This window comes from Pongo pygmaeus, chromosome 13 (genome assembly GCF_028885625.2).
Source record: "Pongo pygmaeus isolate AG05252 chromosome 13, NHGRI_mPonPyg2-v2.0_pri, whole genome shotgun sequence".
Taxonomy (NCBI): Eukaryota; Metazoa; Chordata; class Mammalia; order Primates; family Hominidae; genus Pongo; species Pongo pygmaeus.
In genome coordinates, this window is record NC_072386.2 from 105,707,552 (window position 1) to 105,723,331 (window position 15,780).

At 40.9% G+C, this 15,780-nt stretch overlaps 1 protein-coding gene across 1 annotated transcript; it reads left to right on the forward strand.

Annotated features, from left to right (window-relative positions):
* Positions 1 to 217: 217 nt before the first annotated feature.
* On the forward strand, positions 218 to 2,503 carry LOC129043991 (eukaryotic translation initiation factor 3 subunit F-like). The gene is made up of 2 exons (XM_054501470.2): positions 218 to 395; positions 502 to 2,503. Exon 2 carries the CDS (start codon positions 1,264 to 1,266, stop codon positions 2,335 to 2,337), a length of 1,074 nt encoding a protein of 357 aa, XP_054357445.1. The 5' UTR covers positions 218 to 395; positions 502 to 1,263; the 3' UTR covers positions 2,338 to 2,503.
* Positions 2,504 to 15,780: the final 13,277 nt, after the last annotated feature.

Genomic DNA, 15,780 nt, shown 5'->3' on the forward strand with positions numbered 1-15,780 from the left:
TTCTAGATTGTGTGACTGCCTGCTGTCCTTGGCTCACGGCCTTTTCCTCATTATCAAAGCCAACAGTACGGTATCTTTCAGCCTTTCTCCTAACTCTGATCCTCTTGACTCCATTTCATAAAAGCCATTTATCTCAATATCTTCATCTCAATATCCTTAACGTAATCACATCTGCAAAGGTTTTTTTTTCTTTTTTTTTTTTTACATATAAGGTAACGTCTCCCAGGGGAGCATTATTCAGCCTGCTATATTCTCCAAATAGTTTTCATTGGCTTTGGTTTCACCTTATCAAGAGGAGATCAATTCAACCTTTACTTTGCACCCATTGAGTGCCTTTTGTCTGCTAGAAATTTTTCAGGCTTTATTTCAATCAACCCCCACTGTGATTCTGCAAGGTAGGTATGTATGTGCATTCTATGAATGAGGAAACAGGGTTGCATGCCAATTGATCTGGCTTAAAAACTCACTCTTTCTTTACAACTTTAAATATTTCATCTCCAGAACTACTATATTGTCATGATTGAAATGACTGGATGAGAAATACTCAGAAATTTCAAGTCCCTGCTCCCCTGGTGGCTACAGAAGAACAGTTGAGAGGCCTTTCAGTATTTCTTAATAGACAGCCACCTTCCCTCTCCCTGGAGTAGATGAGATCCCTGACTCCTGTCTTCTAAGACTCTGCCCAGGATACCCTGGTTTTGCGGAACTGACACACCCAAACGTCCTGAATGAGTCATAAACTCTTCCCGAAGCTAACATGTGATGAGGGAAGGCTCCTTCTGCCACAGCCTGTGAAATGGTTTCCATTACAGTGTTTCTGCTGAGAGCAGCAATTCTGTCTTTATCCTCTTTCCCATGACTACAGAGCCTCCAACATCTGACCGACTTGACAGAAGAGTGAGGGGGACACTGGTGAAAGTCCCAGACTGGAGGCCAGGGGACCTGGAGGCCGATATTGTCATTGCCTCTGACTAGTCCTTTGCTCCTGAGCAAGCTGCTCCAGTGTCTGAGTCTCTGGTCTCATTTGGACTGAAAGTCTTGGGCCTTCTTTGTGCTTACAATTTAAAGGATCCCTGCATAGCCAAACGGTACCATTCTTAATGGCATGAACAATATCAGAAAGACTTTAGATAACATTCATTTGGAGATAACTTTGCCATGTGCTTCACTCTCTCTCAACCGGCAATGTGGCAGAGTGGTTAAGAGTGTAGAATCTGCATTAAAATTCCAGTTCTGGCTCCTGCATCCTTCTTTCTCGACAAGATGGCCACACCGGCGGTACCAGCAAGTGCTCCTGCGGCCACGCCAGCCCCAGTCCCGGCGGCGGCCCCAGCCTTGGCCCCAGCCTCAGTTCCAGCGCCAACGCCAGCACCGGCTGCGGCTCCTATTCCCGCTGCGGCTCCAGCCTCATCCTCAAACCCTGCGGCAGCAGCGGCTACAACTGCAGCTCCTGGCCAGACCCCGGCCTCAGCGCAAGCTCCAGCGCAGACCCCAGCGCCTGCTCTGCCTGGTCCTGCTCTTCCAGGGCCCTTCGTCGGCGGCCGCGTGGTCAGGCTGCACCCAGTCATTTTGGCCTCCATTGTGGACAGCTACGAGAGACGCAATGAGGGTGCTGCCCGAGTTATCGGGACCCTGTTGGGAACTGTCGACAAACACTCAGTGGAGGTCACCAATTGCTTTTCAGTGCCGCACAATGAGTCAGAAGATGAAGTGGCTGTTGACATGGAATTTGCTAAGAATATGTATGAACTGCATAAAAAAGTTTCTCCAAATGAGCTCATCCTGGGCTGGTACGCTACAGGCCATGACATCACAGAGCACTCTGTGCTGATCCATGAGTACTACAGCCGAGAGGCCCCCAACCCCATCCACCTCACTGTGGACACAAGTCTCCAGAACGGCGGCATGAGCATCAAAGCCTATGTCAGCACTTTAATGGGTGTCCCTGGGAGGACCATGGGAGTGATGTTCACACCTCTGACAATGAAATACGCATACTATGACACTGAACGCATCCGAGTTGACCTAATCATGAAGACCTGCTTTAGCCCCAACAGAGTGATTGGACTCTCAAGTGACTTGCAGCAAGTAGGAGGGGCATCAGCTCGCATCCAGGATGCCCTGAGCACAGTGTTGCAATATGCAGAGGATGTACTGTCTGGAAAGGTGTCAGCTGACAATACTGTGGGCCGCTTCCTGATGAGCCTGGTTAACCAAGTACCGAAAATAGTTCCCGATGACTTCGAGACCATGCTCAACAGCAACATCAACAGGCTGGGACCTGTTGATGGTGACCTACCTGGCCAACCTCACACAGTCACAGATTGCCCTCAATGAAAAACTTGTAAACCTGTGAATGGACCCCAAGCAGTACACTTGCTGGTCTAGGTCTTAACCCCAGGACTCAGAAGTGAAGGAGAAATGGGTTTTTTGTGGTCTTGAGTCACACTGAGATAGTCAGTTGTGTATGACTCTAATAAACGGAGCCTACCTTGAATAAATTAAAAAAAAAAATAAAATAAAATAAAATTCCAGTTCTGCCTTTATTGACTGGTTTATCTTGGGCAAGCCGTTTAGCCCCTGTGTCTTATATTCTTCATCTATCCAATGGGGATAATGATAAAGATGATGTTCTCCCCCAAGGGTTTTGATGACTGCTAGTTAGATCAGCACTGACAACGGTTCAGTCCAATGAAAGCACTTGTCTCATGCCCTGCTATTCATTCTTCCTCAATCTCCCATAGAGAAAGAGACTTCAGCTTTAAAATCAGAGTCTTTATAATAGGCCATCAGCTGTGTGGCCTTAGGCAACTCAATTCAACTCTCTGATCTTCAGGATTTTTCAACTTTAAAATAAAGATAACAATAAGAGCAACTTCGTGGTGAAGGGGGATAAGGATTAATAAAACAACACATGTAATGTTTCTAGGAGAGTGCCTGGCATATGGAAAATGTTTGCTCCCTTTAGATGTTATCCTCGTCTTGTATGAACCTTAAAATTTCTAGACTGCTTCAGATTTAATTCCATTTTCTTTCTAAGATGTGAGAAAACATAATTTGATATTTCAGGCAAAGTTAACCTTTTTTATTGAGCTCACAAAGTTGTAAATATGTCCATTAAAGTATGTCCTCATGAAGAACAAAGGGCATGGATTTTTCCAGCACCCTCCATCCCCCCCACTCACAGCCTCAACATCTGCAAATAATTAATGCATAGAGGAAGTTTACAGTTGGCCACCCAAATGCATCTCAAACATTAAATTTAAAAAACTGAAAGGATGAACCCAGAAAACTCCTATAAACTTCAAAGAATCTATTAAGGACTTAGACATATGGTGTTAAAAGATATGTCCAAGATTTATGGCACTGGGCCTACAAAAAGAATTGTGGATGGGCTTCTGCTATATGAAATATCAGGAAAGGGTCAGCAGAGGACAGCCCTGTGTCCCCAACTGCCTGGAGTGACCTCACGAGCAGAATCAGATAGCAGTGGGCTTAGCTCAGTTCTTGGCTCCTCCTGATGCAAGCCAAACTTCAATGCTTAGGGCAGTGAGAATGTATTGGACAGAGAGCCGCTAAAGATGGGAGAAGATAGATCAGATCTGTTTTGAGTTTAGGTCCTTTCTTTTTTTTTTCTACCTGGAACACAGGCAATGATAATTATGGCCACTATCCATATTTAGCAATTGAGCAACTGCAATGTGTTGGATGGTTTTACATTGAATTTAATTTATACCTCATAACAAGCTGTAAAGAATGTACTACTGTTTTCTTCTTCTAGAGGGGAAGAAACTGAGGCTCAACAAGTTTAAGAAAGTTGCTGAGAGACATATAGCACACAAATATAAAACCAGAATTTGAATACACATCCATTTCATGATGGACTACTTTTGTGGAACTGTTAAAGGAAACAAGTAATGTCCTAAATGAATGGTTTAGTCATTGATCTGCTTGAAGGCTGAGCAGCATATCAAATGGCCTCTTGGATACCCAAGATTTTGGGAGTCTAAGACTCTGCCTTTCTGAATTGAATACCTTATATATCTACATGAGTCCTTCCAAATAAGCTGCTCAGCAGCCCTGGTCTATAGATCCTTTGTAATTATTGCCTCCTCTCAAAAGCACAACATTGATTTTATCCACCTGGAAGTTACTGTCCGCCTGCTTTTAGATAGAGAGCAAATCTCCTCTTTGAACAAATTCATACAAAACTCTCACTATAGTCGGGACCCAGGATATGTTTTAAAATTGATTAGAAGTGTTCCTTGAGCTTTTATTTCCCTTCTGTTTGTGGAGGAAGGAACAGAAATATTTCCAACTTACCTTATACAATAATGACTGTTACAGGTGTGATCTCAGACCCAGAGTTTGGGGATGGAATTTTCTGCCTTTGATCTTGGTTTGTACTGTCTCTAAGATATAACATCTCTTCTACACTGTTGCCACCCAGCATCCAACTCTCATATTCCAAACCACCAATGTGTGTCACCCAAAATATTAGATGACCTAGTTGTTCTCCCTGCCTAGAGCCTTGCCTCCTCTAATTCACTTCATTTAAAAAGAAAGACATTTATCTTATAAAAGAATACAAGCATATGGAAAAGTACCTAATAATATAATAAATAACTGTATTGCCTACTGTTAGCAACTTTTAAATTAACATATAGATGCATCAATAAAGGCAATATATAGTATTGTTCAAAACACATTTAAACCTGGTTTAAATTTTATCACATTACACAAACCATTATGTAAGTTTCTTTTTAAAAACTCAACATCATGTTTCAAGAATTAGCTCTGTTAATATATGTAGATAGTTTGTTCATTTTTAACTGCTCTATGGGGTACCTTTGTGTGAATATTCCACAATTGAATTAAGCCACTCTCTTACTGGTATACATTTAGGTTGGTTTCAATTATTGGTTGTTATAAACAACACAGAAATAAGCATCCTTGTACACATTTCTTTGTGCATATTTGCATAAGTAACTGTGTACGTACCTAGATATAGAATTTCCAGACACATAATATTGTCATATTTATATTTACTAAATAATATCAAATTTACTTTCTCAACAGCGTTGTATGAGTTTCCATTGCCCTACATTCTTACCAATAATTGGTATTGTCAGATATTTGGCAATCTTATGGGTTTGACAAAGGTTTCATTTCCTAACTTTGTGTTTGTTAGTGAGGAAAATTAACTAATATTTATTAGATTTTAATTCAAATTTATTAGTGAGAATAATTATCTTTTGTATGCATATTGGCTACTGGGATTTTCTCTCTCATGACTTGCCTGTTTGTGTCATTGTGATTTTTTTGTCTTGAATTTTTAATATTTAATTTGTTGATTTGTAGAAATTTTTATCCCGGCATAGTATGCATACTAATTTTGACACAAAACTTGCAAATAACTTCTTCAAGTCTGTGGTTTATTGTTTACATCTTTTTGGAGATATATTTATCATTTACAAGATTTTTAGTTTTGCTGTAGTCAAATTTATAAAACTTTGAATGTTTTTATGGTTTGAGCTTTGATGTCTGACTCAATAAATCCTTGCTTCTGAAGTCAAAAAGTTATTTTTCATTTATTTATCATTTATTTCATCTATTTATCATTTTATAAGTTTTAAAGTTTTACTTTTTGTGTTGTGATCCTCAATGTATCTGGAATTTATTTTGATCTAAGGCAGTCTTCTAATTTTGTTTTGTTTCCATATGGAAACCCAATTGCCCCTGTACCAATTATTGAATGGTCTAACATTTCTCTATTTATTTAGAGCAGCATCTCTGATAATGCCAGTTTTTCCACTCACATCCGTGTGAAGAGACCACCAAACAGGCTTTGTATGAGCAATAAAGCTGTTTATTTCACCTGGGTGCATGTGGGCTGAGTCTGAAAAGAGAGTCAGTGAAGGGAGATAAGGGTGGGGCTGTTTTATAGGATTTGGGTAGATAAAGGAAAATTACAGTCAAATGGGAGTTGTTCTCTGGCGGGCAGAGTGGGGGTCACAAGGTGCTCAGTAGGGGAGCTTTTGAGCCAGGATGAGCTAGGAGAAGGAATTTCACAAGTCATCAGTTAAGGCAGGAACAGGCCATTTTCACTTCTTCTGTGGTGGAATGTCACCAGTTAAGGCAGGAACCGGCCATCTGGATGTGTACATGCAGGTCACAGGGGATATGATAGCTTAGCTTGGGCTCAGAGGCCTGACATTCCTGTCTTCTTATATTAATAAGAAAAATAAAACGAAATAGTGGTAAAGTGTTGGGATGGTGAAAATTTTTGGGGGCGGTATGGAGAGATAATGGGCGATGTTTCTCAGGGCTGCTTCGAGCGGGATTGGGGCGGCATGGGAACCTAGAGTGGGAGAGATTAAGCTGAAGGAAGATTTTGTGGTAAGCGGTGATATTGTGGGGTTGTTAGAAGAAACATTTGTCATGCAGAATTATTGGTGATGGCCTGGATACGGTTTTGTATGAATTCAAAACTAAATGGAATAAGAGAAGGAGAAAAACAGGTATAAAAGGTCTAAGAATTGGGAGGACCTAGGACATCTGATTAGAGAGTGCTTAAGGAGATTCAGCATAGTCATGCCAGCAAAGATTATTTATTTACTTCAAGAGTTTAGAGTGGCAGTTTGGGGATAGCACTAGGAGATATCAGCTGTGATGGCTTGGAGAAACAGTGTAAACTGGCAGTGTAAACAAGAGCAGGGCATGTATGAGTAGTTGAGAACAGTGAATAGGAGTATGACTAGACAGAAGATAGTAGAGATGACAAGTTTTTTTGGGCACAGTCCAAGTTGGTCTGGTGTCTGGAATGAGACTGGGGCCTAATAAAAAGGAGCGTCTATACAGGAGCTTAAATGGGCTGTACCTTGTAGCATTCTGAGGACAGGCCTGAATTCTGAGAAGAGAAAGTGGTGAAAGTATTATCTAGTCCTTTTTAAGTTGGTGGCTGAGCTTGGTGAGGTGTGTTTTTAAAAGACTATTAGTCCGTTCTACTTTTCCTGAAGACTGAGGACTGTAAGGGATATAAATGTTTCACTGAATACTAAGAGCCTGAAAAAATGCTTGGCTGATTTGACTAACAAAGGCCGGTCTGCTATCGGACTGTATAGAGGTGGGAAGGCCAAACTGAGGAATTATGTCTGACAGAAGGGAAGAAATGACCGTGGTGGCCTTCTTAGACCTTGTGGGAAAGGCCTCTACCTATCCAGTGAAAGTGTCTACCTAGACCAAGAGGTATTTTAGTTTCCTGACTCAGGGCATGTTGAGTAAAGTCAATTTGCCAGTCCTAGGCAGGGGCAAATCCTTGAGCTTGATGTATAGGGAAGGGAGGGGGCCTGAATAATCCTTGAGGAGTAGTAGAATAGCAGATGGAACACTGAGAAGTTATTTCTTTGAGGATAGATTTCCACGATGGAAAGGAAATCAGAGGTTCTAAGAGGCGGGCTAGTGGCTTGTACTATAGCATAGACTGCCTTTGCTGGTATGTGGCGATTAGGCCTGGTGGAACTGCCATCAATAAACTAAGTGTGATCAGGGTGAGGAACAGGAAAGAAGGAAATACGGGGAAATGGGGTGAATGTCGGGTGGATCAGAGAGATACAGTCTTGGGGGTCAGTTGTGGTATCAGGAATAATGTGGGAGGCTGGATTGAAGTCCGGGCCAGGAACAATGGTAATTGTGGGACTTAACGAAGAGTGAGTACAGCTGAAGGAACCAGGGAGCAAAAAGTATATGCATCAGGCATGAGGAAGAAAATAGATTTTGGAAGTTATGAGAAATGTAGAGAGTGAGTTGAGCATAGTTTGTGATTTTGAGGGCCTCTAAAAGTATTAGGGCGGCAGCTGCCGCTGCACGGAGACATGATGGCTAGGCTAAAACAGTAAGGTCAAGTTGTTTGGACAGAAAGGCTACAGGGTGCGGTCCTGGCTCTTGTGTAAGAATTCTGACTGCACTAACCATGCCTAGGAAGGAAAGGAGTTGTTGTTTTGTAAGGGATTGAGGTTTGGGAGATTAATCGGACACGATCAGCAGGGAGAGCACGTGTGTTTTTATGAGAATTATGCTGAGATAGGTAACAGATGAGGATGAAATTTGGGCTTGACTGAAGTAATGGGGGCTGTCTGTGAAGCCTTGTGGCAGTACAGCCTAGGTAATTTGCTGAGCCTAATAGGTGTCAGGGTCAGTCTAAGTGAAAGCAAAGAGAGGCTGGGGTGAAGGGTGCAAAGGAATAGTAAAGAAAGCATGTTTGAGATCTAGAACAGAATAATGGATTGTGGAGGGAGGTATTGAGGATAAGAGTTTATGGGTTTGGCACCACGGGGTGGATAGGCAAAACAATTTGGTTGATAAGGCGCAGATTCTGAACTAACCTGTAAGCCTTGTCTGGTTTTAGGACAGGTAAAATGGGGGAATGGTAAGAAGAGTTTATAGGCTTTAAAAGGCCATGCTGTAACAGGTGAGTGATAACAGGCTTTAATCTTTTCAAAGCATGCTGTGGGATGGGATATTGGCATTGAGTGGGGTAAGAGTGATTAGGTTTTAATGGGATGGTAAGGGGTGCATGATCGGTCGCTAAGGAAGGAGTAGAGGTGTCTTACACTTGTGGGTTAAGGTGGGGAGATACAAGGGGAGGATGTGAAGGAGGCTTTGAACTGGGGGAAAAGGCAGCAATGGGGTGTGGCTGGAGCCTAGAAATAGTCAGGGAAGCAGATAATTTAGTTAAAGTGTCAGCCTAATAAGGGAACTGGGCAGGTGGGGATAACTAAAAAGGAGTGCTTAAAAGAGTATTGTCTAAGTTGGCACTAGTGTTGGGGAGTTTTAAGAGGTTTAGAAGCCTGGCCATCAATACGCACAATAGTTATGGAAGCAAGGGAAACAGGCCTTTGAAAACAAAGTAATGTGGAGTGAGTAGCTTCCGTAACAATTAAGAAGGGGACGGACTTACCTTCTACTGTGGAAGTTACTTAGAGCATCTGTGATGGTCCTGTAGGCTTCTGAGGAGATCGGGCAGTCAGTCTTCAGCTGCTAAGCTGAGAAGATCTGGGAAGGAGTCAGTCAGAGAGCCTTGGGCCAGAGTTCCAGGGGCTCTGGAAGTGGCTGCCAGGTGAGTTGAACAGTCTGATTTTCAGTGGGGTCCTTCACAGATGGGACACGGCTTAGGAGGAATATTGGGCTGTAGGCATTCCTTGGCCTAGTGGCTAGATTTCCGGCACTTGTAGCAAGCTCCTAGGGGAGGAGGTTCTGGAGGAACCCCTGGCAGCTGCGGTTCAGGTGTTTGGAGTTCTTATGTGCTGGATATGTGGCTGGGGTTTGTCTCACAGTGGAGGCAAAGAATTGTAACTTAGAAATATGTTGCTACTTGGCTGCCTCTACTCTATTAGTGTACACCTTGAAGGTGAGGTTAATTAAGTCCTGTTGTGGGGTTTGAGGGCCGGAATTTAATTTTTGGAGTTTTATTTAATGTCAGGAGCAGATTGGGTAATAAAATGTATATTGAGAATAAGATGGCCTTTGACCTTTTAGGGTCTAGGGCTGGAAAGCGTCTCAGGGTTACTGCCAAACAAGCCATGAACTGGGCTGGGTTTTTCATATTTGATGAAAGAGCCTAAACGCTCACTGATTTGGGAGAGGTCTGATAAAGAAAAAGAAGCATTAACTTTGACTATGCCTTTAGCTTCAGCCACCTTTTTAAGAGGAAATTGCTGGGCAGGTAGGGGAGGGCTACTCACGGAATGAAACCATAAACTGGACTGGGTGTGAGGAGGGGAGGTGATAAAAAGATTATAGGGTGGAGGAGTGGAGGCTGGGGAAGAATTGGGACCTAGCTTGGCTTGGCGAGGAGCAGCCTGGGGAGGAGGGGAGAGGTCAGATGGGTCTGTAGAAAAGGAAGATTAGAAAGACTCAGCGATGCTTGGGATTGGGACTGAGAGGACAGGTGGGAGGGAAAGAGGAAGATTTGGGACGAGTTGCTTGGGGCACAGAGACTAGGGAGGGACTGATGTGTAAAAGAATGCCTGGACGTCAGACACCTCAGACCATTTGCCTATTTTACCACAAGAATTATTTAGATCTTGCAGGATGGAAAAATTGAAAGTGCCATTTTCTGGCTATTTGGAACTACTGTCGAGTTTGTATTGGGGTCAAGCAGCATTGCAGAAGAAAATAAGACACTTAGATTTTAGGTCAGGTGAGAGTTGAAGAGGTTTTAAGTTCTTAAGAACACAGGCTAAGGGAGAAGAAGGAGGAATGGAGGGTGGAAGTTTGCCTATAGTGAAGGAGGCAAGCCTAGAGAAAAGAGAGAGTAGAGACACAGAGGGAAGGGGTTTGGGGGTTCTTACCTTCCAGAAAAGTGGGAAAGGATCAGGGCACAGAAATAAGGGGTTGGGGCATGGAGATAAGAGGTCAGGGTGTGGAAATAAGGGATGGGGATGCAGAGATAAGAGGTCGGGGTACTTGCCCCTCCTTTAGAAAAGCAGGACTTGCTGCTAAGGGTGAAGGAGAGGGGGTTGAGGGGTTCTTGCCTCTCCTTCAGAAAAGCCGAGAAGGGGTAGAGACACGGAGAGAAGAGATTGGGGTACTTGCCCCTCCCCCAGAAAAGCGGGACTTGCTGCTAAGGGTGAAGGACCAAGGCAGGCGTCCTTGCATGGTATGACACCTCTGAACTGTGGGTGAATAATCAAAGAGGCGTCCCTGCAATGATTAAACACCAAGGGAAGGCTGCCTTCCCAGTCTGTGACAGGAGCCAGAGTTTTGGGTCCACGGATAAAATGTGTCTCCTTTGTCTCTACCAGAAAATGAAAGGAATTGAAACTAAGAGAAGGGAGAGATTGAAGTGTGGTGCCAAGATTGAAAGGAGAAAGAGGTTGAGGGATAGTGAGGGAGGTTGAAGAAGAGAGTAAAAATAGGCCACTTACCGGATTTGAAATTGGTGAGATGTTTCTTGGGCTGGTCAGTCTGAGGACCTGAGGTCGTAGGTGGACCTTTCTCACGGAGCAAAGAGCAGGAGGACAGGGGGCTGATCGCCCAAGGGAGGTCCCCTGATCCAAGTCATGGCACCAAATTTCACTCTCGTCCGTGGAAGAGACCACCAAACAGGCTTTGTGTGAGCAATAAGGCTGTTCATTTCACCTGGGTGCAGGTGGGCTGAGTTTGAAAAGAGAGTCAGCGAAGGGAGATAAGGGTCCGTTTTATAGGATTTGGGTAGATAAAGGAAAATTACAGTCAAATGGGGGTTGTTCTCTGGCGGGCAGAGTGGGGGTCACAAGGTGCTCAGTAGGGGAGCTTTTGAGCCAGGATGAGCTAGGAGAAGCAATTTCACAAGACAATGTCATCAGTTAAGGCAGGAACAGGCCATTTTCACTTCTTTTGTGGTGGAATGTCATCAGTTAAGGCAGGAACCGGCCATCTGGATGTGTATGTGCAGATGACAGGGGATATGATAGCTTAGCTTGGGCTCAGAGGCCTGACAAATTTTCCATGGATTTGTTTCAAGGTGCTTGACTGTATTATATTGATCTGTTTGTCTCTTCTTTATATAAATAACATATTGTGTTACATACAGTGTTAGAATAAGGCTTGTATATGGTCTTGTATGCTTTATTCCCTTTCTTCAAAGCTTTATTTCTTTATTCTTTCTTATGAAGGGTATAAATACTGGCTGGTCCATTTTAATGAAAACCTTATTATAATTAACTAAAATTGCAACAAATATGTAGATTATTTTGGTGGCAGAACAGGAACCTCTTTAATAATAAGTTTTCTGTTCCATAAATATTTATTCAGGCTTTCTTTTATGTCTTTAAAGGGATTCTTAAAATTTTCTTTTAAAAGTTTATTTACATTTTTGCTAGAATTATTCATAGGAGCCTGAAGTTTTTCTTGCTATTGTAAAAGTATCTTCAATTTCCATTACATTTTATAATTGGTATGGCTGATTTCTAGAATGAAAATAAATTTGTGTTGATCTAATAACTTGCTGAATTCTGTTATCTTTTGTAATATTTTATCTGTATTTTTTTAAGATTTTCTAATCATATTGTTTGCAAGTGAATGTCATTGTATCTCTTTTTATCTATTTAAAAAATATTGTGTTTATTTTTCTTATTGCATTGGCCAGGGCTTATGTACAATTTTGAATGGTAGAAGTGATAGTGGGCATGTTTGGCTTTTTCCAGATTTTAAAGGGAATGTTTCTAATGTTCCATCATTATAAAGGCCACACAGCACACTGGTTAAAAATGCAAGATCAAGTAGGTTTGGATTTAGGCTCTGTCACTTAAAAGTTGTGTGATTTGGGCCAGATAACTTAACCCCTCTGTGTTCATGTTTTTCCATTAGTGAAATGAAAATAAAAGCAACAACAACAATAATATTTATATCAGAAGAATGTTGTGAGGATTAAATATATATGTGTATATATATACACACACATATATTAATATATATGTAAGTATGCATATATATTTTTGTATAGTATTTAGAACATTGCCTAGTACAAATTTAATGCTCAATAAGTATTTAATAATGATAAAAAGTGATATTTACTGAATACTTTTTATAAAGATTCCTTATATGCTTGAGGAAATTTCTTCATATTCCTACTTTTCCTAAAGTTGTCTTTATTGTTGAGAGTTAAATTGTATCAAATGCTTCTTCTTCACCTAATAAGATAAATGATATGCTTTTTTGTTAGTGTTCTAAAATGGTGGTTAATTTTAGCAGATTTTCTGCCACTGAACTATCTTTGCATTCTTGGGCTATCATTCATTGTTACTGTTGATGTTATTGGTAAACTATATATTTGAAATTATTATTTTGCTTTCCCATGTATAAGTGAGATTGGGCTTTTTAAAATTTTTGTACTGTCTTTTTACATTTTGAACAAGAAAAGGATTGTTCGTTCTTTGATGATTAGTAAAATGTGACTGTATGAATTCATCTGGGTATTGTTTCTCTTTGGTATGAAAACTGCCTATCAATTAAAATTATCTAATATCTAATTTTGTGTAGGATTTTTGTTTGTATTGATGTCAATATTGATAGTTTCCAAGGTTTCCAGAAAGTATTTTATTTCTGCTACATTTTCAAATTTGCATATTTGGAAAAGCTATGAAATCTACAAATTGAAAAATCTACAAAAAATAGCATGAAAGTTGGTTTGATTTATAATGATTTAAAAAATTCTCTACTGTAGCCCTAATTGTGGTCCCACTTTGTTACTATAGTCTAATCTGTGATCTCTTTTTTTTGGTTTTGTTTAATAATCTCTTTTGCTTCTTTGTTTTCTTTTACATTAATATCAGTTGTTTACCTGTTTCTGTCAGAGGCATTTGAAACAGAACGACTCCATCTTGAGTAGGGGCTGGTAAAATAAGGCTGAGACCTGCTGGGCTGCATTCCCAGTAAATTAGGCATTCAAAGTCACAGGATGTGTTAGGAGATCTGCACCAGATACTGGTCATAAAGACCTTGCTGGTAAAACAGTTTGCAGTAAAGAAGCCAGCCAAAATTACCAAAACCAAGATGGTGAGAGTGACCTCTGGTTGTCCTTGTGGCTTGTTGTAAGCTAATTGTAATGCACTAGCATGCTAGAAGGCACTCTCAGGAGCAGCATGACAGTTTACAAATGCCATGGCAATGTCAGGAAGCTACCCTATATGGTCTGAAAAGGGAAGGAGCCCTTAGCTCCTAGAATTGCCCAGCTCTTTCCAGGAAAACTCATGAATAATAACCCTTGTTAAGCATATAATCAAGAAATAACCATAAAAATGGGCAACCAGTGGCTGATGCCACTGCTCTCCCTGTGGAGTAACCATCCTTTTATTTCTTTATTTTCTCAATATATTTGCTTTCACTTTATGGACTTACCTTGAATTCTTTCTTGAGCAAGATCCAGGAACCCTCTTTCAGAGTCTGGATCAGGATCCCTTTCCAGTAACATTTCCCATTCTTTTAATTTTTACTGTTTTATTACCTTTACTTTCTTGAGTTGACTGCTGAAGTTGTTTATTTTCAATCTTGCTTTAAAAAAAAAAAAAAACTAATAAATGTTCTTTAAGGAATACATTTTCTTCTGTTGACAAAAAGCATCAAACTCCGTAAAATATTTGAAGAGATTTATTCTGAACCAAATATGTGTGACCAATGGCCAGTGATACAGCCCTCAGGAGATCCCAAGAACTTGTGCCCAAAATGATGGGCTACAGCTTGGTTTTATACATTTTAGGGTGACAGGAGACATCAATCAATACATGTGAGGTGTACGCTGGTTTGGTCCAGAAAGGTCCAGACAACCGGAAGTGGAGGCTTCCAAGTCCTAGGCAGATTCAAAGATATTCTGATTGGTAATTGATTGAAAGGGTTACCATCAATAGGAAGGAAAGTCTGTGTTGTGATAAGGGGTTGTGGAGACCAAGGTTTTATCATGCAGATGAAGCCTCCTGGTAGCAGCCTTCAGAGAGAATAGATTGTAAATGTTGCTTGTCAGACTTAAAGAGTCTGCTCTATCAGTAATTCCAAAAGGGAGGAGGGTATAATGAGGTGTGTCTGGCTTCCTTTTCCCATTATGAATTGAAACTAGTTTTTCTGGCTAACTTTAGAATGTCCTTGGCCCAGAAGGGTCCATTTAGATGGTTAGGGAGGTGGGGTGGGCCTTAGAATTGTAAACCAAAAATAAAATTCTAAGGCCCCTCCTAACCAACTAAATGGACTTCCTTTTTAGTCAGGGTTCTTAAAATTTAACCTGAAAGACTGGTTTAGGCCATGAAAGGAAGTGGGGGTCAGACATGCCTCATTATACCTCTCTGGCATTAACAACACAAACTTTAAGTCTGATAAGAAAACATTTTACAGCCTGTTCTCTCTGAAGCCTGCTAGCTAAAAGCTTCATCTGCATGATAAAATTTTGGTCTCCACAACCTCTTATTGCAGCCCAAACATATCTTTCTATTAATCCCAGGTCTTAAGACAAACTCAACCAATTGTCAACTGTCAGCCAGAAAATGTTTAAATTTACCTATAGCCTGGAACCTCCCCCACTCCCCCCCCACCCCCCTGCTTTGAGTTGACCAAACCGATATATTTCTTAAATGTGCTTGATTGATATCTCATGACTCCCTAAAATGTATAAAACCAAGCTGCACCCCAGCCACCTTGGGCACATGTTGTCAGGACTTCCTGAGGCTGTGTCACAGGTGTGCATCCTTAACCTTGGCAAAATAAACTTTCTAAATGAACTGGGACCTGTCTTACATGTTCTGGGTCTAGAGATTTTTATTTTTGGTTTACACTGGGTCTGCAGAATTTTATTTTTGGTTTACACTTACTTCTAATAAACTTTAGAAGTTTTTTTGGCAACTCAGAACTTTTGACATTTAGGAGTTTACTTTTACTTTTCCAAATATATATTTTAAAATCTATGTCTTTTATTGTTGATTTTGCATTTAACTGTTTGTAGTTCAGAAGGACATTGGCATAATTTCCTATTGTAACGAGTGGCAATAAAAGCAACATAAAGGAATTATATTCTCTAAATATATCATGTGATATATAATAAATAGTATATTAAAAATCCATAATTAAATCCAATTTCTCTGGTCTTCTCATGTCACATTAGTCACGTTTACAAAGGCAAAATCTTAAAGTGTTAGCATTTGCTTGCCCTTTGGTGTTCTTAAACAGCAGAGCCCCCAGACAAAAGCCTATCCAGTGAAGACTCTTATTTTGCTAAACATCCAAGCACTTCATTTTCTGAGTGAGAGATGATTT